Raw genomic sequence first — 26265 nt, 5'->3', positions numbered from 1 at the left:
ACATTTTTGAAGACAGAATGATGAGAGAATTTAGAAAAATATAGTAATTTTATAATACTATGTACATTCATTTAAGTGCACTTGAACTAAGCAGGGAAAGTTGCAGTTTAAAGTATTTAGATAATATATATTGCATTAATAAGGATTCCTTATAAACAGATATAATGGAAAATTCAAATTTTCAGGGAATAAATAATTATTATTAATCCAGCATGATAAATTTGTGGACTATTCAAACAACATCTAAAGAACTGCAGTTTCATTCCAACTTTATATTAATCTCAACATATTTCCATTCCCATAAACTTGTAATAATCATGCCAATTAATTTTAGCATATGTTATAAGTTTCCCCTTAGAAGCTGTTCTAAGATGCTTCGTGTACTTAAAAGTTAATTGTTACCGTCAGGAAAAAGTTTTCTCTCTCTGCTAATGTGAACTTCACACATGAAAATTAGGTTATACTTTTATCAGTCTGCTTTTTCATAATAATGGTTTTTAAACTGGTGTCTAGGTCTTTGAAACCCTTACTAATGATTTACACTGGAAAATCTGACTGCTTTTCTAAGAGCTTCTTATCAAATATGCATCTGGCGTTTGGGGTCCTGACACATTTCCTAGGCAGAAAAGGACTTTATAGATAATTCCAGGCAGTAAACTAGTATCCTCACTCTCAGTGAAGAGTACTCACACTGCCTTGACAAACTCACTAGAAACGGATAGCAGCCACACCTCATGATGTGGCGCTGTGTGTGCTCATTTCTGTTCTAACACAAGGATTAGGACCCCACTGAACAGACAGATCCTGAGCGCCTCGCCTGCATCAGGCACAGTGCAGTGTACCCAAGCCGGGAAGAAGACTCAAAGACCAGTGCTGATCTCTGAACCCAAAGAATCTGACAAGCCAGAGCTCAACAGGAAAGTCACAACTGTGGGATTAAACAAAATGAAGAAAGGGTGAGAGTGGGGCTGTGGGGAATGCAGTCCTGCTGTCTCTGCGTAATTTACCCAGAGAAACTTCTAGAAGTGGTATAGGTAAGGGAAGGGAAGGAAAACAGGATTCTGATCATGCAGAAGTTTTCTAAGCTTTCTTTATTTAACTGATATTACCCAAGAATAGACCAAGAAGAAAGATTAGAAAGATGGTTCAGCTATTAAAAGGAATAAAGTTCTAATACCTGCTGCAAGGTAGATGAAACATTAAAAATGTTACCTTTAAATTTTAATGGTAAGTGAATTTAATTTTATAGTAAGTGAATTTAAGCTCAATAACCAAAAATTAATTTTAAAAAATACACTTCCCAAATTAAAAGGAACTGGGAATAAAAACATAAGAAACAAAGCAATACTTCCTCTAGTCCCTGCTTTGAATTTCACTTTCTGCTGGCAGGACAGCTCTGGCAGGAGTGGGAGCAGGGTGGCGCCGAGCTAACCTAGTCAACACACCCACAGTCTGCAGCCAGTCCAGGAAAGGCCATCCAGAGGCAGCATCCTAAGACTAATGCTTCCTCCAGCTTTCACCTAGCCCAGTCAGCTTTGGCAGTTTGGGACTGGTGGGATGCCTCCCCTGTACCACCATGGCTAAAAAGTCTGATGCCAAGGTTGAGCATGGTGTGAGTGCTGTAACTCAAGGTAGGAGGTTCACAAGGGCCTGGCCGGCTTAGTAAGCTTAGCAAGATCCTGTCTCAAAATAAAATAAGAAGCTCTGGAATCTTGCTCAGTGGCAGAGGTCCATGGATTCAATTCCCAGACCACAATGAAAAAAAAAAAAAAATAGCAGAGTTCTAAAAGCAGTGGCTTTGCAATTTTTAGAGGTAAAAAGTAGGAAATATGGATATAAATCTAAAATGTGACAACAAAATGCCAGTTGAGAATAACAGATCATACAGTCTATAGGGCAGGAGAGAGAAGGGATTTATGGAAGAAGACAATGTAAATACACTTTTAGAGCTTTAAACACCTAATCTATCATTTATTTAATTCCATATCTATGCTGGTATTGCAAGCAATAATACTACTTATAGAGAACAAAGTATATTTTAAAGACAGAAGGTCCAATCTCACTTCTGGATATTCTCAGTCTTGATAAACAGAAATTGGCGAAAAAGTCCCATGTCAGTTTTAGGCAAGACTAGATCCAGATGATCTAATAATGCCTCAGGTATGCTCACCTCTACATTCACTTTGTCCTCCTATAGGCTTTGCCTCACCAGGTTGTGGCAAAGACCCACACAGCACATTAAACTTAGATCCTACCAGTTTATCAGCATCAATAGCACAGTGTTAATTCAATTGAAGACAGAAAGCCATAATGTGCTATTCTCAGAGTCTAGAGTTCACTTTTGAGGGACACTGCAGGCAAGTACCATGCACAGCTGGCCCCATAACACCACATGGGATTTGGTCTTACCTGAAGACTTGGATCCAAGAGTGGATGACCCAATCCGGCGGGTGGTTCCCATTCCAATGTTTCTCCGTGAGCTTGGAGGAGCTTTGGATGACGTAGAACTGGCAGAGGAAGGTCTATTACCATCCACGGAATCTTCATCATCAAAATTTTTATCTGAACAGTAAGCACAGAAGTCATTGTTTTAAAAAAGAGAGCACTTTCTTCACTTACACATAATATAACCACCAGCCTTGGAGATGAATGGGTTTGCCTGCTCCTTTGGAAACGGAGGTGTCTGCCAGGGTCTGGAAAGGCCTGGCAAGCCCAGAATGCAGCTGCAAATATCATGTCTGCCTTCCCATATCTAGAACGCCCTCCCACTCCCAGTTTGGAAAATATTTCAGACTGCTCTTTATGCATTTTTGTAAATAAATTGAATAGACTATGTATCATTTAGGAATACTGGTGACTTCAAACCTGTCAAGTTTTCCTTTGTGACAAAATACTTTTCATAGAACCATTTTAATGGTTGTAAGGTACTTTGTAAATAGAAAATGCCATACTGAAACACACAATCTTAGACATTTGGGGTGTTCCTAATATCTTACCATTAAAAATAATACCTTAATTATAAATACCTTTCTACATATATGTTTTGTTTTAATTTCAAACAATTCTAAGAGAAAGAAACCCTTAGAAGCAATACTGTAACAGTGGTCCACTTTACGCTTTGAATATAGCTTTTGCTGCTCAGTCACTGAGACTTATTTTTTAAATGGAGGTTTCTTTCTCTTCCTCTCTCCCTGCTCTTCCCTAATCTCTTCCCTTCCCTAATATCAGGGGAAACAGGATCACCTTTCTTCTCCCTCCTAGGCAGAGTTATCTGTCCTGAGTACACATCCACCAAAGAAATGAAGTAATTTATGAAGACTTTGGGGATGGCACCAGAAGATCTCAGAAATGACTATCTTCCAAATTAACCAAGTGAATCACAACTCCAACAGAGAACACATGGAATGTATAGCCTTTGAACCACCTCTTTAAAAAAGTACCTTGTTCCACTTGATGGACAGAATCACAGCCTCTGGGACAGGAGTCCCCTGGCTTCTCCTTTGCTAACAAAGCAATAAACCTTCTTTTTCCTTTTTCTGAGACCGTGTCCTCATTATTGGATTGGCATCAGGGACAAAAACCAAGCTTTTGGTCATAATACTACGGGGTCAAAAGTATAGAAGTATTTAATGTATATTGCCAAATTTGTCTTCAGATGGGTCGTATAAATGTGTACATTTTCCTGGAAGGTCAAGAAAATATCCATACAGCCATATCCTTGCCAACATTCAATGCTATCATTTTAAAACTTAAACCAACTGAACAGGCAAGGGAAAAAAAAGCCCCCTCTATATTCCATATATTACATTTCTCTTTCAGTAAAGTTTTGGCAGGATGGGGAGTACCAGGGATGGAACTCAGGAGCACTCAACCACTGAACCAAATCCACAAGCCTATTTTGTATTTTTTATTTAGGAATAGGGTCTCAATAAGTTGCTTAGCGCCTCATTTGCTGAGGCTGGCTTTGAACTTGTGATCCTCCTGCCTCAGCCATTAGCAGCCACTGGGATTACAGGCATGAGCCACCATGCCCGGCTTTAAATTACATTTTTTGATAAATACTTTAAAATTTTCTAAGCAGCAGTGAATCCAACCAATGCTCCTCAAGCTGTATTCAAAATTAAAAAGAAAAAGAGGAAAAACTGGAGGGTGGGATCCTTAAAAATCAACATGTGTACAAAGGACATTTTAATGATGGAGAATAAAAACTATCATGATGCTTATATACCAAGTCCCCATGAGCTTATGCAGCAATTGTGAGTCATTTAGGAGGCTAAGTGAAATTGGAATAATTAAAAACAGAAAAGAAAACTAAGAACATTACCAATAGATCCAAAGTAAATGACTGTTAACCAAACAACAAAAACAGATAAAAATGGCATCCTTTTCTCCTTGCTGCTTCTTAGGTAAACTATCAAAAGCCAAGACTGTGTTTACTCAAGAGCCCTGTGTGCCTTAAAACTCACCAACAATGAACTTCAAATTACTAGTTTATTCAACTTGAGGGGAGGGGAGACAGTCCTTACAAAGTCATGCTTATGTAAACCAGCTCCTTTCTCTGAGCTTCACATTGCCCAGATTGTCTCACCACGCTAAACTGTTTCAATAGGGTTCTTTCAATCCACACATCAATTTCTTACTGGTTCACGTGTACAGTTTCTACTAAACAGACTTCCATATGGAGTCAGAAACTGTAAAGCACATTCATAAATTCCTTCCCAAGAGGAAAATCTAGACCTAATATAAAGGATAAGTACAAGGCAGAGGAGAGATCAGCAGCTGAGCACTGCAAGCATTAGCAGTGACAAGGACTGATGGAAACCTATCTGTCCTCCCGGGAGCTCCGAGAGTGCCTGAGCCTCTGTCATTATGGGAACAGACTGAAGAACTGCTTTCTTTTTCTGCTTAGAACAGGAACAGATTCAGTCTGTGGGAAAGATTTAAAAATCAACGGGGGAGATGAAAACACTGTTATATTTCACTCTAAAATTTGTGTAAATTATGTTTGGTCTAGAATTGTAACACACATAGACATACTATTTAGAACTGTGTTTAATTACTAAAAATAATTTTCAATGAACCAATTTTAATGAAATCCCTGGGATTTCTGCATGCAACAAGCAAGGATTAGACTTAACCTTTTCTAAGAAACCAGTCAGAATATATAAAACAACAACTTTCAGATACCGGATAATAGGCAGTGCAGAACTATGATCCCCAGAACAGAAAGCAGCAAGGTGAGCTATACAATCAACTTATGACTGCACTTACAACGTGAAAAATAACCAGTAAAGTGTAAAGTGAACAATCGAGTATGAATATGTTCAAGCCCCAATTAGCCAGAATGGAACGTTTTCAGTGACTTATCCAAGGTATTTAATAGAGACCCCCAGAGAGTCGGATCTTATATTGGAGTTGAGCTATTATTTTTGCAGTGAAGGATACACTAAACCTGCCCCTATGAGAGCTTAAAAACAGGCCTCAAGGGGATTAGACAGGTCTGCAAGTAAATTTAACTGTTTTGCTAAAACAAAGCATCACATTCTTTAAAGGAATATAACAAAATTCCGAAATTCCAAAATGTAACATTCACAACATAAAACATCTAATCAAAAATTCCTAAACATGACAAGAGGCAGGAAAACATGGTCCATAATCTGAGTAGGGGGATCAGAAAATAGTAACTAAAAAATGACTCAGATAAAAACATACATATTGCTCATATAATTATGCTCAATATTAAAGGAACACTGACACAATAAGAGAAAAGGAAATTTCAAAAGGATGAAATGGAGCTTTAAACTTTTAAAAATATCTGAAATGAAAATTTAATTAAATGTGAAAAAAGTCAGAGAAGTTAAACTCAGAGAAACAGAATTTATCCAAAATTAAGCACAGAAACAAAGCAGATGTAAAAGAATGAAAGGAATAGTCTCACAAGCCAGAAGGATATCAAGCTGCCTAACACAGATGACACTGTATTCCCAGCAAGATGGGGGGATGGGTTGTTGGGTAGGGCAGGAAAAGATATTAAGCAATGATAGCCAGTCAGATGTGGTGGTGCACATCTGTAATCCCAGCCACTCAAGAGGCTGAGGCAAAAGGATCAAAAGTTCAAGCCCAGCCTGTGCAACTCAGTGAGACCCTGTCTCGAATTAAAAATAAGAAAACAGGACTGGGGATATAGCTCAGCAATGGAACACTCTAGGTTTAATCCCCAATATTGTGAAAGAGAGAGATGGAGAAGGAGAAGAAAATGGTGGCCAAAACTTTTCCAAATTTATTGTAAACTATGAACCTACATACCCAAATAAAAACACCAAACAAAACATATACAAAGAAAAGCACACAGAGGTACCTCATCATCGAATCGCTTAAAACAAGTGAAAAGCAATTAGTGCGGAAAAAAGACACATTACATTTAGAATAACAAACAAAATTACATCAGACTCCATCAGAAACCCTTTAAGCCAGAAAAGAATGGAATGACTTATGGAAAATAGTGAAAGAAAATTATTAGCTTAAAATTCTATAAACATTAAAATTATATTTTAAGAATAAAGGCACAACAAAACAAACAATTTGCCACCAGCAGACCCACACTCCAAGAAATGTTACAGGACTATCTTCAGCCAAAAAGAAATACATACCAGCTGGAAACTCGGATTTACATAAAGAAATGAAGAATAGTAGAGATGGTGAATGTGAATTTATGTGAATAAATATAAGACTTTATCCTAATACCTTAATTTTACTTTAATTGAAAGCTTCAAACAAAAATGAAACACCTGATGTTTATTTTTCATTCTTTTTTATAGCCTCCTGTTCTGGGCAAATAAAATAAGCTGGTGGCCAGTGAAATTACAATGATGATATATATTGCTATGTACATATGTTACACACAAAAAATAAAAAATTGACAGGGGAACTAAGGTGTGCAGAAATGAAAGCGATTTTAAGCTAATCATCCTTGACCAAGACTGAAGATGCCACACTTCACTGAGAAGACACAACACTCAGGGCAACTCATGGAAACGCCTTCAGGGTGTTGTTGGCAAGGTTTTTAAAACTGAGCTCTGACAGTCCTACTTGGTCTTTTTACTTACACTTTGGGAATGAATCTAACAAGCTCACTTTTCTGATTTCCTAAGCAGATTAGAAACAACTAATTATAGGGATAACAAAAAGGGGGTTGTAGGGGTTAAGCAAAGTGATGTTAGTAAGAAGTGACCGTTCGAAGTCTGGTAGTTAAACAGAAACTATGAAACACAAACACATATACAGAAAAACCTCTGAACCCAAACTATGTAAAATGCACAGACGTTACAGGGATCAAATGACATCTATGTAACTGAGCTGCTCAATAGCAGGTACTGGTAGTAACCACCCAGGACCAGCATCGAAAGATTCGATTCTTTTTCATGCAATGTGTGTACTAATGAAGAGAGTAGTTCCTATTTCCTGCCTGTATTAGAAATTCAGGGAAACTTTCCAAATTAATAACTGGGCACACTGTTTAAATTTAGAGGTACTTCACCTGGAAAATGTCTGGAGGATAAAAGCCAATGGAACCTACAATTTGAAAACTTAACTAACATACTGTGGAAAAGTAAGTTTAGTCTGTATTTCCCAGCTTTTTGGACACTCAGAAATTAAAGGAAATTAAAATGGAAGTTGGGCTATAAGAAAGGTACCTAATTTCAGTTAGCTGGGAACTTCCTGTGTAGAATGGGACATTCTTTAACTGGGCAATAAGCTGCATCCACAACTGGATGTGTTACAGAGTGGTCAACCCAGACGGGGAGGCTCACAGTCCCCAGTCCCAGGTGCTAACTTATCTCAGCATTTCTCAATTAAATCCATCCATACCAAGCTCTATTAGCCACTTAAATTTCCATTTCTTTAGGCTTTTCCAGTAAGCAGACATCTGTTAGTATATAGCTTCTCTTTAACTAAGACAAAAACGTGTGAAAATGAGAATTTTTAACTATGCAATCTTCTGCTGTTAAACTAGTTTAAAAATTTTCACACAATACAACATATGTTACACACAGAAAATCGTTTTACAGAAAGATAAATTCTCTCTGAGCCCAGAGAAATCATTAATTCTATCTTCAGCCACCACTGCCTTCTGACTGACACTTCTCTTATCTGACAGTCTGGGGTGGAAATCTGGTGTAAACCAACTGCAGTCTCCAGTTCACAGCCACCTCCTTTAATCTTTTACAAATCACCTAAGCTCTAGTTCTTTACAGAACTAGAAGTCTCTACAGAATGACAGTGAAATTTTCATCTAGCTGCAATCACCCCACTCCTAGTAATCCAATTAAGTAGACACAGTGAAAGGGAAGCAAAATAAAACTGCATACCTTGATTAACAACTACTGATACGAAACAGAGTTGAAAACACAGTGGAAGAATTAGTGCAAAAAACACAAAGGCTGGAATACAAGCAGAGTCATCTGTGGGACTTGTCCCTCAGGATCCCTTAGCAGAATCCATCTGCCTTGGAACTGAATTTTAATCACGCTGGGTAGGGAAAGCCATAAAGCAACAAGCCACATAGATTTTATGGGCCAAAAAAATGATCTAAAGGAGCATTATATACCATTGTGACTAGAGATCTGAGTAAGTGGGTGGCAGAGATGTGAATGTAAAGAAAGACTTCAAGTTGGTATCTGGAACTTGGATTTGCAAGCTCTAGATGATACTGTCCATTTGGAAAATTTAAACACTCATCTACAAGGATTCAAAGAAACTGCCAGTTTGGTGGTGCATGCCTGTAATCCCAGGGACCTGGAAGGCTGAAGCAGGAGTAAATTTGAGGCGAGCCTCAGCAACTTAAAATGCTGTCTCAAAAAATAAAAAGGAGTGGTAGAACATCCCTGGCTTTAATCCCCAGCATCAAAAATTTTAAAAAGAAACATCACAAAAACTAAGAAATGTCTATTCATTGACCATCTGCGGGAAGGCCAGGACATAAGCCACCAAAGCCTTTCCTTTCCTCTCTTTGCTTGAGGCAGACTTAGCCTGGTGGAAGCCTCAGGGGGAGGAAATTCCTCATTCTCCAAAGCAAAAAGACAACTACCTCTGCTTCACTTTATCCAGGACACTTTGTGGATGAAGATAATATTCCTGACAGGGTTTCAGATTCACCCACTCCCTGCTACTGAAATTCTCCTCCAAGGGAATAAAAAGTAAAGGAGCCTAGAAGCTAGAATATAATTAGCACTCCCAAGAAGAGGGTGCAGAGACACCATAATAAGCCCAGAGGGTGGCCGCTCTTCACAAACATCCCCTAATTTTTTTCCTTCCTGTTCTTTGCAAAAGCTGTTTCTGCTGAATCCAAGTCTTGTACCAGACATCCTGATGTGCTCTGGAAAACACCAGCCTACTGTTAGCTCCCCTGAGATCCTGCCCGGGGTCTGTCCAGAAGGAGTTAACAGTGCCTTTTTCTCTGCTACCTGTCACATATGTGCCATTTATTGCACCCCACACCGAAATCAGTCATCTGCAGATACGGGCTATTTCTCTGTTCCTGGAGTGGGGGGGATACAACACACAGTAGGCATTCAAACATTGAATTCTGTCAATCCATATGAAGAAAAACAAAGTCTGCAAATGAATGCAAACTTTTCTTCACATATCTTTTTTTAGGAGCTTTTATTTCTTTTTAAAACTGAATAAGGGTTCATTACATAATGTATTAACTTATTTTTCACTGCTATAATAAAGTACCTAATGCTGATACTTAATAAGAAAGGGGTTTACGAAGCTCACAGTTTGGGAAGCTAAAAGTCCACAATCGGGTAGCCCCATCAACCTGGCCTCTGGTGAGGGCTGTGTCACATCCTGGTGGAGTGCATCCAAGAATGACCATATGGCGGGTTAGCGGCCAGGTTGAGAGGGACTGGTCTTTTGCTCTTTTTATAATAATCACTTTCTAGGAAAGTGCTGACTCTAAGACCAGCACTGTCTTCTTACCAGGACAGTGCCATCAATGACAAAATCATCTCCCACTAGACCCCACCTAGTAAAGGTTCCTCCATCTCTTACATCACCACACTGAGGACCAAGTTTTCAACACATAAACCTTTGGCAGGCACACTCAAACCACATTCAAATCAGAGCGTATAATAAAGTCAAAGATATAAAAGTATCTGAGAGCAAAACAAAAAAGTACGATAATTACAACCCAAAATAGTTTAAGTTCACTGATTTGCTACCAGAAAGAAATATATATTTATACTTATATTTATTCTATATTTATTTTTATTCTGGTAGAATATGTACCCATTTTTAAATTAATTGTTGAAGTTCTGTGGTTAAGTAATTATAAGCTCCAAGAATTAAAATGCTAGCTATTTTATATGCATCCCTGGACTGTGGTGCACTCAAATATATCCATTTTATACACACATGCACACACAAAAAATGTTTTGCCCTTTATGAATATTTAGTAAATATTTTTCTGTATCAATATTTGTCTAATAAATTTTAATAAAACTTATCACTGTTCACACACACCACTGTAGCTGACACATTTAAGAGTAACAAGAGTTACATACCCATGTACCAGGCCCTATGCTTAGTTTTGCATATTATGAATTAAATCCTCTTGATAACCCTAAGAGGGAAGAACTGTTCTACTCCAATCTTAAAGATCAAAACATATTTTTAAAATAAGACATTCAGAAACAATATACTCAAAGCTGTACTGCTATCAGGAAGATGGATGAAGCTAGGATTCAATCCAGAGTCATAACATCAAGTGACGACCACTGGGAAAAGGAATTCACACAAAATGGCCACTTACTTTGTGATGGGCACAGTGTTAAGTGCTTTCTATCATCATTTTGCACAATCCTTATAACAGATGGTTGCTTACTTATGGAAATTTTGTACTTAAGATAATTTCTTAGAGAATCATTAATGTCCCTTATGAATACAGATGAAATTCTTAACAAAATACTACTGTGATGTGATATGATATGATATGCATTATGTGTGTGTTTTATCCCACAACCCTTGTTATTTCCACAGTGAGCAGAACAATGTTGGAACACTTCAGGCCCCAGAGGCAGGCCTCAGAAAGCAAGGTCTCTCTCCTTCTTGCTCTCTCACTTTCTCCTGCTCTCCTTCCACCTGTTCCATTTTCTCCCCAAGGAAGGCCATGGAAACTAGGGTTTCTCTTCCTCAAGGCAGTTCATAGAAAGTAAAAATAGACTCCATCTACCCCTGCCTCTCTGTCTTACACAAAAAGAAATTTTCCCTATCGTTCTGGCAGGTCATGTGATCTCCATTTCAGAAGTGGTCCTGGCCCACGCCCATGAAGAAGGAATTCGACACAAAGGCCAAGACCCTCAACAGACTCTAAATAGACAGGCTTTGCCAGGTTCCTCACTCAGTCTACTAGCACGAGCTCATACTCTTTTGATCTATGATCACATCGTGACATGGCTATCCATGCTCTAATCTTGCCCGTGACTGTGCAGTAAAGTCTCCATGAAATCACCAAAGGACAGTTTGGGATTTTCTGGCCATCTGCACCTGTGGAGGCTTGTAGGAAGCTGCACCTGAATTTCAGGGGAACAGAAGCTCCAGAGCTCGGGATCCTTCCAGACTTTGCCCTATATAACTCTTCTCCTGACTGCTTATGTTTAGCCTTTAAAATATCCTTTATAATAAACCAATAAATATAAGTATAGTGTTTCTTCGCATTCTGTGAGCCACTCTAGCAAATTAACTGAACCTGAGAAGTGAGTTGTGAGAACCTAATTCGTAGGTGGTCAGTCAAAGTTTGGAGGCCTGGGCTTGTGACTGGGTCTGAAATGGTGGCAGTCCTGGGGACTGAGCCCTCATCCTATGGAATAGAAAACTTGTGTTTTTGCTGCAGCCCAGCTTGCTTGTTGATGGGGAAAAACCCCTACAGTGTCTGTGGTCATCTCAGGGTCTTATGTAGTGTTAACTGTTGTGGTATGAGGGCAGAAGATAAAAACACACTTTGTTTTTCTTAAACACAACTGACAAACCAAACCAAGAAACATACAAACATAATTATCACCATGGCCAAGTGTGATCTACCCCAGGAATGCAATGTTGGTTTAGCATGCAGTATCAATTAATTTAGTATACCATATTAACATAACAAAAGACAAAAACAACACACTTTCTAAACACAGTACACGTATTTGACAACACACAAAACCCTTTCATGTTAAAAATGCAATAACCAAGAATTACAGGGAAATTTTCTCAACCTGATAAAGACCATGTGCAAATTGGCTTGGTGATGTACACCTGTAATCCCAGCAACTCAGGAGGCTTAGGCAGGAAGATCACAAGTTCAAGGCCAGCCTCAGCAACTTATAGAGACCCTGTCTCAAAATAAAAAATAAAAAGGGCTGCAGATGTAGCTCAATGGTAAAGCACCCCTGGTTCAATCCATAGTACTGGGGAGAGGGGGCGGGCATCTACAAAAACATACCACCTGAACAATACTTAAGGGTGAAAGAATAAGTATTTTTCCCCAAGACCAGAAACTAGGTAAGATGCCCATTCTCACTATTTCTACTCTACATTGTACTAGAGGTTCTAGGCAGGACAATCAAATCAGAAGAAGAAAATGCATCCAGATTGGATAAGAAGAATAAAACCACCTCAAAACTTCACAGATGACATGATCTTGTTATACAGAAAATGCTAAGGAATTCACTAGAAAAACTGGAACCAATAGATGAGTTCAGTGAGATTGCAGAATATGAAACCAACATACAAAAATCAATTTTGTTTTCTACACATCACCAAGGAACTGTCCAAAAATGAAATAAAACAGTTCAACACCAGCAGCAAGGAAAATAAAATCCTCCACAGGAACTTTAACAAAAGGAATGTTAAGACATACACTGTGGGGACAAGTGCATGGAGTACTGCATACATGGCTTCCGGTAAGGGCGCCCGAGTGGCAGGCCATTTACCAGGTAGGTACAGCCCTGGGGTGAGACCATGTGTTGTAATCCCTGAGCTTGCTCCACAGCTCACTCCTCGATTGGCTACTGCAAGGACAGTTAGCAGACATTGCTTTGGTGGCTGCCTATAATCCGCTTAGCTGCTGCCTGAGTATACATACATGGTAACTGTGCAATAAAATCAGACCTGCTTCCTGCCTGGTCTCCGGAGGTCTTGATTAACGACTATATTTCTTGCCCATGTGGCACCCTGGCTTTTCATTTTAACCTAAGCTGGAAGATGCCTAAATCTTAACCTAAATTGGAGGGTGCTTATGAAAGGCATCAAAATCACAAACCACACTGAGTTAGTGTCTGGATAAAGGACTTTTTTTCTTCAAAATTTCTTTTTATTTTTCCTATTGTTATTGTTGTTGCTGTAGTTATTATTTTGGTAGTGGGAATTAAACTCAGGGACACTTTACCACCTACCCTTTTGATTTCAAGACAGGATCTGGCTATATTGGTGAGGGTTTCACTTAAGTTGCTGAGGCCTCAAACGTGATTCTCATGCTTCAGCCTCCTAAGTGGCTAGGAGGCATACATCATAGTACTCAGCTTTTTCAAAGTTTCTACATTCTTCCTCCATCAAAATATGAGGAGTGGACTAGCAATTAGAGAAATGCAAATCAAAACTACTCTAAGATTTCATCTCACTCCAGTCAGAATGGCAGCTATTAAGAACATAAACAACAATAAGTGTTGGCGAGGATGTGGGGAAAAAGGTACACTCATACATTGCTGGTGGGACTGCAAATTGGTGCAGCCAATATGTAAAGCAGTATGGAGAATCCTTGGAAAACTGGGAATGGAACCACCATTTGACCTAGCTATCCCACTCCTCCAGCTATAACCAAAGGACTTAAAAACAGCATTTTACAGGGACACAGCCACATCAAAGTTTATAGCAGCACAATTCAAAATAGCTAAACTGTGGAACCAACCTAGATACCCTTCAGTAGATGAATGGATAAAGAAAATGTGATATATATACACAATGGAATATTATTCTGCATTAAAAGAGAATAAAGTCATGGTATTTGCAGGTGAATGGATGGAGTTGGAGAATATAATGCTAAGTGAAATTAGCCAATCCCCAAAAAACCAAATGCTGAATGTTTTCTCTGATATGTGGGGATGGGGTAGGGAGCATGGGAGGAATGGAGGAACTTTAGATAGGGCAAAGGGGAGGAAGAGGAAGAAATGGGGGTAGGGAAGATAGTGGAATGAGATGGACATCATTACCCTAAGTACATGTATGCAGACACGAATGGTGTGACTCTACTTTGTGTACAACCATAAATATGAAAAATTGTGCTCTATATGTATAATATGAATTGTAATGCATTCTACTGTCATGTCAACAAATTAAAAATTAAAAAAAATACACACAAAAAAAAATATGAGGAGTGGAATATAGACATCTCCCCTAATCTAGTCAATATGCATCAGTTCTGCAATAGGACCTATTTAACTGCGCTCTGTAACAAATTATTTCTATATATACATTCAGAAGAAGAAGAAGAAAAACCTCTCCCTTATTTAGAAAACTAAAACATGCATTTGCTTTTATCAGAAAATAGGGCATGGGGTTGTGGCTCAGTGGTAGAGCACTTGCCTAGCATGCATGAGGCACTGGGTTTGATCCTCACACCACAATTTAAAAAAAAAAAAAAAACTAAATAAACAAAATAAAAGTATTGTGTCCATCTACAACTAAAAATATTTAGAAGAAGAAGAAAAAGAAAAAGATAAAGAGGAGGAAGAGTAAAATGGAACATATAAAATTTTTCAAGAAGAAGAAGAAAATGGGACATATAAAATTTTTCAACCTGGTTGGAAATGTTGTCATTTTTCTCAGTACAAAAATGGAAAGGATTCAATGGAAGCTATGCAGGGGCTAACCGAGTGCTACTCCTGCCCTTTGGGGACTAGTAATCCTTTCCTTCCCCAGAGAACGAGAATCTGAAATACTCCCAACCATATGGTGAGGGATCACCTTCCCTTCCTTCAGCCAAGAGCTCTCTGCCAGAAAGCTAAAACCATCGCCACAAGGATACCACTAGTACAAACCAAGCAAGAAGACAGCTGAGGCAGAGACAAGAAAACTCAAAAATTCACTTTAGTTTTACTAATCTTGTTCGAAGAGAAGAAGCTAGAAGAAGACATGCAAATAAGACCCCACAGAAACCAGAGAGAGAAATGAAATGAAAGGTGGGCAGGAGGCAAGATCCCCCCAATATCTGGTCCTTAGAGGCAGTGCTGGAGCTCAGAGTCCACAGGGACAGAAGCCACTGAGTGCTGCTTCAGGGGCAAACCAAGGCTCCATTATTCTATAAGTGTCAGTCAGGTGGAAATGTCCTGGCTGCTGCTTAATCTCTTTATGAGCAGGTGACAGTAGGGAGGCCCAGGAGAGCCCCAGAAGAGACGCAGGCACTGTGCAAAACAGAGTAGCCCTAGAATGGACCTTTTGGTTCCATGAAGAAATGCGGAGCTCCCACTGCGCAATAAACTGGCTTCATTAGTCACAAGCCTGTACTCTCTCCCAGCTCCCACTGGGATCAACCTCAAGATGGGGTTTAAAAAAGAAAAAGGCTTCCTTGTCTGCAAAAAAAGGACACAACTGTCTCCCATGTGCTGACCCACATCAAGCCCCTTGTTCTCCCGACAACCCCCAGCAGTTCTCAGGCAACCAATCTTCCTCCCTCTCAGAGGGACCACACCCCTACTCAAGGAATGGAGAGCCACCAGGACCTGGAAACGTGTCAAGGCTCTGCCCCACCCACCAAGGCAGTGAATTCTAGAACCTCTCTTCCTTCTGGACTAGGAACTGAGGGGCAAGCCTGCAGCAGCTTTAAGGTACTTGCCTCAGAACAGAGCAGAGTAGAGCAAAAGAAAGCAGATCAAGAGAAGGCAGGAGAATCGAGGCCTGATGTAAGGCTTCTGCCCTCGGGGAAAGCAGGATCCACCATCAGGTCTCTCAGCTCTCAAGTCAATTCAGTCTCCATTTTACTCACACCACGCAGCATGGGCCTGTGCCATCTGCAACCCAACTAATCTTTGTCATACAGTAATAGATTTCATGCAGATTAGACAGAATACATATGAAGACATAGGTACGGGAAAATGCAGATATTTAGACTCTAATTATTTGTTTGATACTTTTGAATACAAAAAACAAGCTCTTTAAAACATGCAAATGGAGGTAAAGAATTAGCAATAGAATTTTCCTTTAGAATGCTCTTAAAGAGTATACAACTAATTCAGGCAGATGACAGAAACATACAAACATGACTGAGAAGTGGAGGTAGGCACAGTCAATTCACCTTTTCTAGAGTTGACTACAAAGGGAGATGATCCATTTGTCCCATTGTCAAGAAGTCTTGGTGATCTCAATGACAATTCTCTCCAGGTTACAAGAAAAGAAATGTTTCATTTGTAAGGAAAAGAAAAAAGCCAAGTAAAGAATATGCCTCTACCAAGTGGCATCGATTCTTTAAATTTTCTCCAAACCCTCTATGGCCTCCTGTAATGTGGAATTCAAGACCAGGCACAGGGTCACTGTAGACATGACTTAGTCTCAAAGTAATCCTTTTGTTACCGCTATACTGAAGCTCGGGTAGATTCCCAGGGAACCAGTGTGAACCGTGCTTCCTACCCTGGGAGGGCTGGAAGGATACCACCTCTGCATGCCAACAGCACACCTGAGCATCTGTCTTCCTTCAGCTCTCAGGTGTTTCTTTATGAAGTGCAACAGTGTCCCAGGTGCTCTGTTGGCAGCTAGGATGCAGAAAAAAGAGTCACAGCTCCTCCTCTGGAGCCTGCAATCCATCATGGGAACAGACACATAAAAGTAGCAGCAGTTATGATTCAGGGCGATGCTCTGCTGAGGGCGTGCACAAGACTTGCCATATGAACACAGAACACACCAAATAAAGAGAGGATCCACAGTGCCCTCCTATCAACCTCCCAAAGTGACTCACTACATTACTCGTGTTCAGCACTGAGGAACTTAACATTAATTGGGAGGGTCAAATGCTTTAAATGTGTGCACATCCTACTTAACTCAGAAGCACACTGCCAAGCTGAGCAGCCACACAGCTAGAACGAATTCAAAAAAGACGATTCAAGAACCCAAGTAATAGGGACAAAAATTTCTGTAAGGGGATAATGAACAAACCAGTGAGCTACTCCCCTGCATACAGATAGGTCCAGAGCTCTCCTACTCTGGGCATGTCCCCACTTGGGATGTGTCCCCACTACATCCCTTTTTATTTTTGATTTTGAGACAGGGTCTCACTAAGTTGCTTAGAACCTCACTAAGTTGCTGAGGCTGGACTTGGACTTGTGGTCCTCCTGCCTCAGCCTCCCAAGTTGCTGGGATTACAGGCGTGCGCCATCATGCCCAGATCAGCATGAATTTCCTTGAAGAAAGAAGAATCAAGGTAATTTATAGAAGGAATAGGAGGCTAACTGTTATTTGATTTGAAAAATCATCTTTTTTCTTTGTCTACTCACTCAAAAACTACATGAGTGATTACTACATTTTCAGGCACTTATCTGGGTCCTGGGAATATAAACAAATCCTGCTAACTGCCCACAGGGAACTTTCTGTACAAAGAGATAAAATGACATTTGTAGACACAAACCTGTGATAAGGACAATAAAGGAAAAGGGAGAATGTTCTGTAACAGAGTGGAGAAGGCAGAGGGTGGTGAGAGACACGGTGGACAGGGTGGCCCAGGGAAGACAACCACACCACGTTGCTTTTGCTAAAGGCATAGACTCATCTGAAGAGGCAGGGATTCCTCAGATATCTCTGTCACTGATGGGGAATTCACCGTAGGTGCGGGAGAAGGGGAGGAAGAAAGTATCAATTTGCTATGAGCAATGAAGCAAATGCATGCCTTCAGTAGAAACAGGACAGGGCTTGCTCCTTCAGCAGGAAAAGAGCCCCACAATAAGGTGGTGCCCTTCTCTTTCCCTGCCACATCCTCTACCACCTGGGTCCAGCCTCACGGCCACCAGCACATTACACGCAGTTCACCCCAGCTGATCTGACTGCAGAAAACTGAAATATAGGAAGCCACACGAGAACACAATTTTCATTTCTATACAAAGAAACCCAAGTAAAATGAAGACACAAGAAATTAACTTGAATACAGAAAATAGGACCTTTCAATTGTGGGGCATTTTCTCCCCCCTAAAAAAAATTTTAAAGCAAATGCATTTACTTATTCAGCTTTGACCTGGTGGAAGAACCACTAAACCCCACTAATCATGTCAAAAGAACTTTCCATCTGACTGCTCAGTGAATTCTCTAAGCCCCAAATGTCTGTGGGTACATGTGTCTTCCCTGACGGGGTCAGCATATCATCTGGGCCCAGCATAAGGAGCTATATGATCCTGTGGCGTGCCAGCAGTGACAGGGCTGGCTCAGCTCCCGCCTCACTGGAACCCAGAAGAGACTCAGTGTGAATATCCATCATGGGGACAGGCCAATAATAAGTCTCCTGACCTCAGAGCTCTACTTCTCCGTGCTAAATAAGTGTTCTGGCATTTCTGGGCATGAGGAAAATCAATGTGACAATGTGCAGTTTCACCAAGATTCACCAAGAGAAAAGCAACAATAACTGGAAGTCAGTCTTCCGCACATAACCATCGCCTTTGGAGGCAGCACTTGTAGTGGTGAAAAGTACACAGATTTCAAAAAGCTCGTCCAACTTTGGAGTCCTAGCAAAACCTGTAGTTAAGACGCGTTTTTACTGAGCTTTTTTCTCATCTGTAGAATGAGGATCATCTCACAAGCCTTTCTTGTATGTACGCAGAGGATGTGTTTTAAACATCTGACCTGCACCAGGCACTGGGCTGGCTGCTGGCAATCATGTAAGCCAAGCATCTGTCACTGTCCTAACAAAGTTGACTACTCCTTGGTACCATGAGCCTTGGGAAAACAAATTCCTAGAGGCTACAGAAGCCTAGTATATTAGTCCATTTTCTGTTGACAATGAATAGTACCACGGCCAGGATAGGTTTATTTTGGCTTATGGTTTTGGTCTAAGGTTAAGGACCCACATCTGGTCCAGTTTTCTTGCTGGCAGAGTCCCAGAGCAGCCCACAGCTGAAACAGGAGCTGTGAATGTGCACGCATGTCCTCTGATTTCTCTCCCTTTTTTAATAAAAAGGACTCAGTCATGGTGGCTACACTTTGATGACCCTAACCTAACACTTCCCACAGGCTCCATCTCTATATACCAGAGTCAGAGCAAGTTTCTATCCCTTAATATTTTACAATGCCAATTGAAAATCTACCAGACATAGCAGCATACACCTATAATCTCAGAGACTTGAGAGGCTGAGACAGGAGAATCGTAAATCTGAGGCCAGCCTCAGCAAGACTGTGTCTCAAAATAAGAAATAAAAAAGGGCTGGGAACCTAGCTGAGTGGCAAAGCGCCCCTAGGTTTCATTCCCAGTACCAAAACATAAACCAAACTCCTTCTTGGTAGTATACCAGAAAGTAGCAGGGCACTGATATTGTCACTTGTCCCTCACAAAAGTACTAAAAGGTATAGGCCTTATTTTAAGTGAGCATATTCTGAGTTGATTTTTAAAATTTCAACGAGGAGGGTAGAAGTTTAAGCAACTTTAAGGGACACAAACAGAGCTAGGGTGTAGTGCAGAGGCGGGGAGCTTGACTAACACCTCAGAAAGGGCCCTGGGTTCAGCCATAAAAGAAAAAACATACATGAACAAAGTTTGTATACTGATGACTAAAAATTAAAACTGGGCTTCCAGGAGTCAACATCTAGAATTTCAAAACCTAAATAATTTCTGAAAGTCATATTCACAAGAAATCACAGTGTATCCTTTTACTGATTAAATATCGATTTCTCCCTTTGACCTTATTTTACCTGGGAATTTGCCCTGAAAGGGTTATACTTAATGTCAGCATCCCAAACCTACAGGCATCAGATCTACACCTTGCACTCTTTTGGAAATGTCATTTTAATTATCACTGTACCCACCCTGACCCAATTCTTCTTGACAGCAACTATGTAGGCACAAAAGCAAATCAACTGGAAAAACTCAGAGCTGAATTTGGGAAAGGGTTCCTATCAGAACGTTCCTCATACTTAAAAGTGATTATACCAAGAGCTATTTGCCCTTTGTGCAGATAACCCTTCGAACATCCTTCTCTGTTCTAATGACCTCATTCTCAGGAACCCTCTTAGCTAGAGACAAATAACCATACTCCTGTATAAAAAGACATAGAGAAATAAGATGATAATTTTTAAAAGAAACACCAATCTTAATCCTCTAACAGCAGCCCCAAAGATACAAACCTGCTTGAATCAAACCCACTGACAAAATTCTATGTTCAAGTGTCCAAAGCTATCATCATCTATAAACAACCTGCTGCTGAAACCTACTCAGCTTCCAGGCTCCCCACATCAGTTGGACTCACCACCAGTCACCCAAGCCAAAACACACTGTCCTTATCCTGCCCTCTTCCCTGACCATCTCCCACATCTTCCTTCCCTGACCATCTTCCACATCCCCTCGTCTCACTGAAGTTACCCTAATTCTGTTCTCCCTCCTTTCTATTACCAAAATTTTTCCTTATTCCTGTTACTGAAGTAGTCTCCCTACTGGTTTCCATGACTAAGCTTTTCTTTTAAATAAATGACACTAGATGTTTCAAACACTCGGTGTGTTAAAAAAAAAAAAAAAAAAAAGACAGAACCCAAATTCCAGATAAATTGTTACCTTTTTCACAGAACAAATACAGATATTAACAAAAGAAAACAAGAATAAACAGCTTCTTTCCCAACCCCCTTATTTCTTCAGTATTTTTTTAATTAAAAAAATTTTGGATTAGTATTAGATTTATAGAAAAGTTGTAAAGATAGTACAACAAGCTGGGAACAGTAGCACATGCCTGTAATCCCAGCAATTTGGGAGGCTGAGGCAGGAAGATCACAAGTTCAAAGCCAACATAATGTTTACAGCAGTTCAATTCTAGCAATAGATAAGCATGGAACCAACCTAGGTGTCCTTCAACAGATGAATGGATGAAGACAATATGGTATATACACAATGGAAATATTACTTAGCCATAAAAAATGAAATTATACCATTTGCTGGGAAATGGATGAAACTGGAGATTATCATGCTAAGAAATAAGCCAGTCCCACCAAAAAACCAAGGGCCGAATGTTCTCTCTGATATGTGAATGCTAACACATAATTAAAGATGGGGGAGGGAAGAACAGAAATTCACTGGATTAGACAAAGGGAAGGAAGGGGATGGGAATAGGAGAGACAGTAGAATGAATCACACATAACTTTCCTGTGTCCTTATATAAATATACGACCAGTGAAATTCCACGTCATGTGCAACTGCAAGAATGGGATCCTAATTAGAATAAGTTACACTCCATGTGTGTATAATATGTTAAAATACACACTGCTATCATATATATCTAAAAAAACAACAAAAAAAAGTTCAAGTCCAACCTCACCAACTTAGCATATCAGTATGGAATTACAAATATTTATTTTATATTTTGGGTTAAAATCAAATAGTACTGGGCCAGGCTGTAGCTCCGTGGCAGAGTGCTTGCCTAGCACATGAGAGGCACTGGTTGTAAAGTATTTATCTTGTTAAAGTCCTTGCTTCGGCTCTAGAATCAGCCACTTCCCCCAAGAGGTTTGAATTTCTCTTAAAGATATATTATCTCACAAGACACCAAGATATGAGAAGTGGGTGGCAGCTTCTTCTAGCTCTCTGATTTTGCAACTTGTTATCCCTCTCCCTCCCTCCCCCCCCCCCCCTGTTTTTGGAACTGGGAATTGAACCCAGGGATGCTTTACTACTGAGCTACATCCTCAGCTCTTTTTATTTTTTATTTTGAGACAGGGTCTCTCTAAGTTGCTTAGGGCCTCACTAAGTTGCTGAGGCTGGCATCAAACTTGCAATCTTCCTGCTCAGTCTCCTGAGGCACTGGGATTGTGCACCACTGACCCAGCATGACTGCTTTCTTTAGCTAGCATTCCATGTCTATACAAAAGCTACATCTTACACCTAGGTCCAACTTTCACTTCTCATTAGATCACCTACAGTGGAATGATATCCATGTACCAGGCCCAATGCCCCTAAAGGATTGATGACATTTTTTTTTGGCTGATTCACACCAGTCTGCGCTAAACAAAGAAGAAGAAAAGCTGGTGACTTTCTCTTAAAGATATATTATCTCACTTACAAGACTACCCTGTATTCTGAAATTATATTTTTCCTATTAGTCACCACAATCAGTCTCCCTTATTCACTCCATTTTTAAAATTTAAGTTATCTTAGCTTCTTAGCAAGGTACACAAGAAGGCCCTTTCTCCTACATGAATACCAAACTGCTTCTAGAAATGCACTCATCATGTTTGAATCATACTTTTCTTTCCCAGAATCTGACTCCTAAATCTACCAGACAAACAACTGACAAGGAACATCACATTTTGCTTACTCAAAACAATCTTTTGGTTATGGGGTGCAAATGCCTGTTTTAATAATATTTCTTTCAATGCTTTCATTTTCTAATTATTCCCTACAGTAACTATTGATGGCACAACAGCAGAATCAAAGAAACCAACAATCAACTCCAGGTTTGAGCGCGACAGCAGGCAGACAGCACTCAGCCTGACAGGAGCAGAGCAGAGAGGAGGACTGGTTAAAGACCAAATGCTCAGGATCCTTCTCTCTGTCCCTCCACTGACAACTACAGAAAACCTGACGCTGCAGGCCCACTCCCATGGTTTGCTTGCTGAGAGGATCATTTAAAAAAGAAATGTGGGAAAGTGTTCTGAAAATATTAAAACACTCCACACATGGTGGGAGAATAGCTGTATTAAAATCTGAGGATGGTCAGTGGTTCCTTGACTAAGTATAGATTGACAGATGATTTAAATATGCCACTGCTACAGGAAGCAGCCTTTAATTCTTGTTTCCTACCACATGCGCAGCTACTCAAGGTAAAAGTTAGCAATGCTGCTAAAGCTTGCGTCTCAGGTAACAGTGACCAAGCAGGCAATTTGAAACGAAATTCCATGCAAAAAGTCTTTATTTTAACTCAGATGCACAAGGCTTTCTCCACAATCTTTAACATTAAATAGTTGCCACTCTATTAATGTGCTGTTGTTTAAAACAAAACAAGATACAACTTCAGACTAATGGTACTTTTAAGTCACACACTTTTCAAAACCTCAAATACAAGCCTCCAAGAAAAGACACTTTAGAGCATAAATTATTTAATGCTCTTACTCCAGGTATTGATTTCCGATAGCAGCCTACCCTGAAAATAGAATATACTACAGCGAGGTATGAAACCAAAAGCCATACTGTCACTGTGTACATTAAATTCCCATTGTAAGATGAGCAGAAATGTGGCATTTTCCAATATTGCAACATTCAGCCAAACTTTTAACTTTGGTTTCAGCTAAACCTAAGTCGACAGAAATATACACCCTTAGCAGTCCCCTACAATACAAGCACAGAGCAAAAGTGCCAAATGTGTGCCCATTTCCCCACAGTGGGAGACTAACAAACACTTTTTATTGTGCACAATTTCACTCTGCAGAATACCTGCTTCAGTGGAAGGGTTTGGAAATATCCTTCACAGACAATAAATGAAAGCCTGCCAGAAAAAGCATCATGGGGACAAGATAGCACACAAGTTGTCCCATCCTATCAAATCCCCTCTGCTCAAAATGCAAACGTGGTTCACACAGCCTTTCAGAATCACTTCAATGATGGGTAAAAACCTCCATGGAAAGATTGATGGCTAATCAGTAGATTGTGGAAAACACTTCTTGTGTAGTTGTTCTTTTCCACTTTGGCATTTACAAGATTCTCCCTTTGAAGGAAGAAAGAAATTTAAACAATGATTCTTAAGACAGAAACAGCATCCTTCCACCGCTGATTCATATGTGCTTTGCTTTTCTACACTCTTGGTACTTTTAAGTCACACACTTTTCTTTTCTTTTTTTTTTTTTTTTTAATTTTTTATTGTGGGTTGTTCAAAACATTACAAATTTCTTGACATACCATATTCCACACTTTGATTCAAGTGGGTTATGAACTCCCACCTTCACCCCATACACAGATTGCAGAATCACATCAGTTACACATCCATTGATTTACATATTGCCATACTAGTGTCTGTTGTGCTCCGCTGCCTTTCCCATCCTCCACCCTCCCACCTCCCCACCTCTCCCCTCCCCTCCCCTCCTCTAAGTCACACACTTTTCAAAACCTCAAATACAAGCTCCAAGAAAAGACACTTTAGAGTATAAATTTCTACTCAATAGATTCCTTTTAAAGGCATTAGGGCTTATTAACAAATGCCTAGTAACTGCAAAAACAGATTCATTTTCAAAACCTACATACTGTGAACATAAGACCAGAGAAAAATGAAATGCATATGAAGTAAACAGGCTGATGAAAACCCAGCTAGCCTTTGCTTTCTCTGCCTCCTCCTCCTCCTTCTTTCCTTAGTCTGAAGGTTGCTAATATTGATGTTCACACAACTGTTTCATAATTTTCTCCATCTAAATTCAATTAACATTCATTGCAGTTATTACATTTCATACATGATTTTCCATTCCCAAAATATAAAATATTTTAAGATTTTTATTTCCTGCCTAGTCAAGCAGCAATAATCACAAACATTTTCCAGAATATAGGAGAACAGCCTACCTCTCCCAGCAGTCATGACTGTCAGTGATCTTGGTACCAAATAAAAACACTGCTCTGAAAGCTATACCTACTCACAGCAACTTAAGCATCAGCAAACTCTCCACCCACATGCTTCTTCAGCGAGATCCAGCACCAATAACAACTGCCACCCTATTCCAAAATAAAAGCCTAGACTCTATGTAACACTGACTTTTCAAAAAGGGGGAAGGGAGCAAACCTTCTCCAGCTGACTATACTCACATAAGAGCCCTCTTTAAAACTTACTAAAAAAATCATTTTTAACCAACTACCTGATTTTCCTCACCCAAAAAACAGAATATCCCTAACATAAATCTTAAATTAGAAAAATAACAAAAAGTAATCTCATTTCCACATAGAAAACAGGCTGTTCATTTAACTGTGTTACTTAAACTGGTATCAGAAACAGTCTTTTCCGGGCTATTTTAAGTGGACCTCTTAGCAGAGCTCAATACATTTACCAGCCTTGTAACACGTTACCCACGTAGTTGTGACTATGGAGACACTTCCTAAGATACTGAACCACCACCCCAAGCCTTGCAAGCTGAAGTCTAATAAATAAAAGAAGGGGGAAGGGTGGGAACCCATGAGCACCTGATCCACTTATTCATAATCACAGCTATTAACAGCCAGGAATGAATAATAATAGCTTGGCTTCTTAATAAAGATTCCCTTTTAAAGGAATGCTTTGTCCCGGCTACACCTGGCAACAATTCAGACCTTACCTAATACAATGCAACATTAGTCTGTTTGTTTTCATACTTAAACAGGCATTTCTCATTTTCAATAAAGTAGAAATACCTTGTAACAGTTTTCAACGTATAAAATTTTTAGTATAAAAACAGGATGCATTTGGCAGCAAAATGATACCCTAGGTACAGTCATGTACAAGGTCAATAATTTTATGATTATGTTACCTAGTTGTTTATAGTTTTAATCTGCAAACATTTTGTCTAGCTACAGATTATGGAATTTTCATGGATTTAATTGACATGACACTTCTATTTTTCATAAACATGTTAGCTTTGCTTAAGAAGCCCAAAAGCATGTTTTTTTTTTTAACCAAATTAATGTGCATAGACCTCACTTCAATCAAATCCAATTAGAGATCATTAAGTGGCTGCAGATAAAGGACACTGACTACTCCATAATTACTGGTTCTTTCATTCTCAAAATCCAATTCTCCTATGAGCATAAGCACATCTGCATGATTAAAATACTTACACAGAAAATAATTTGCTTTTTGAAACTCATGGAAAGAAAAACTATAATTTTTGCTTCAAGGGGTTTGCTAATTATATGGAGATGGGAAGGAGAAAAAGAAACATCTATATGGCAACATATTTTTAACTCCCTTATTCTTGCCATTCAAAGCTGAAGGGCCTTCGGGTAACCTAGCAACAAGGAAGAATCATACAAAGATGAAGTATTCTATTACAGACAGCACATTTTACATTGCTACTCGGCTGCTATTTCATTGCTGTTTTTAGTCA

General features: G+C 39.6%; 1 protein-coding gene across 21 annotated transcripts in view; it reads right to left on the bottom strand.

The window, feature by feature from the left end:
* Positions 1 to 26265, bottom strand: part of Clasp1 (cytoplasmic linker associated protein 1) — a 271318-nt gene that overhangs the window by 118734 nt on the left and 126319 nt on the right. For all 21 annotated transcript variants that reach the window (XM_058583242.1, XM_058583244.1, XM_058583243.1 and 18 more), the window contains exon 9: positions 2410 to 2562. In XM_058583242.1, the coding sequence (XP_058439225.1) occupies positions 2410 to 2562 (153 nt within the window). The remainder of the gene's footprint in view (positions 1 to 2409; positions 2563 to 26265) is intronic.

This window comes from Marmota monax, unplaced genomic scaffold (assembly GCF_021218885.2).
Source record: "Marmota monax isolate L192 unplaced genomic scaffold, Marmota_monax_Labrador192_F-V1.1 WCK01_AAM20220418_F8-fsc00121, whole genome shotgun sequence".
Classification (NCBI taxonomy): Eukaryota; Metazoa; Chordata; class Mammalia; order Rodentia; family Sciuridae; genus Marmota; species Marmota monax.
Note: the sequence above shows the minus strand (reverse complement) of the source record. Positions and strands in the feature narration are given on the sequence as shown.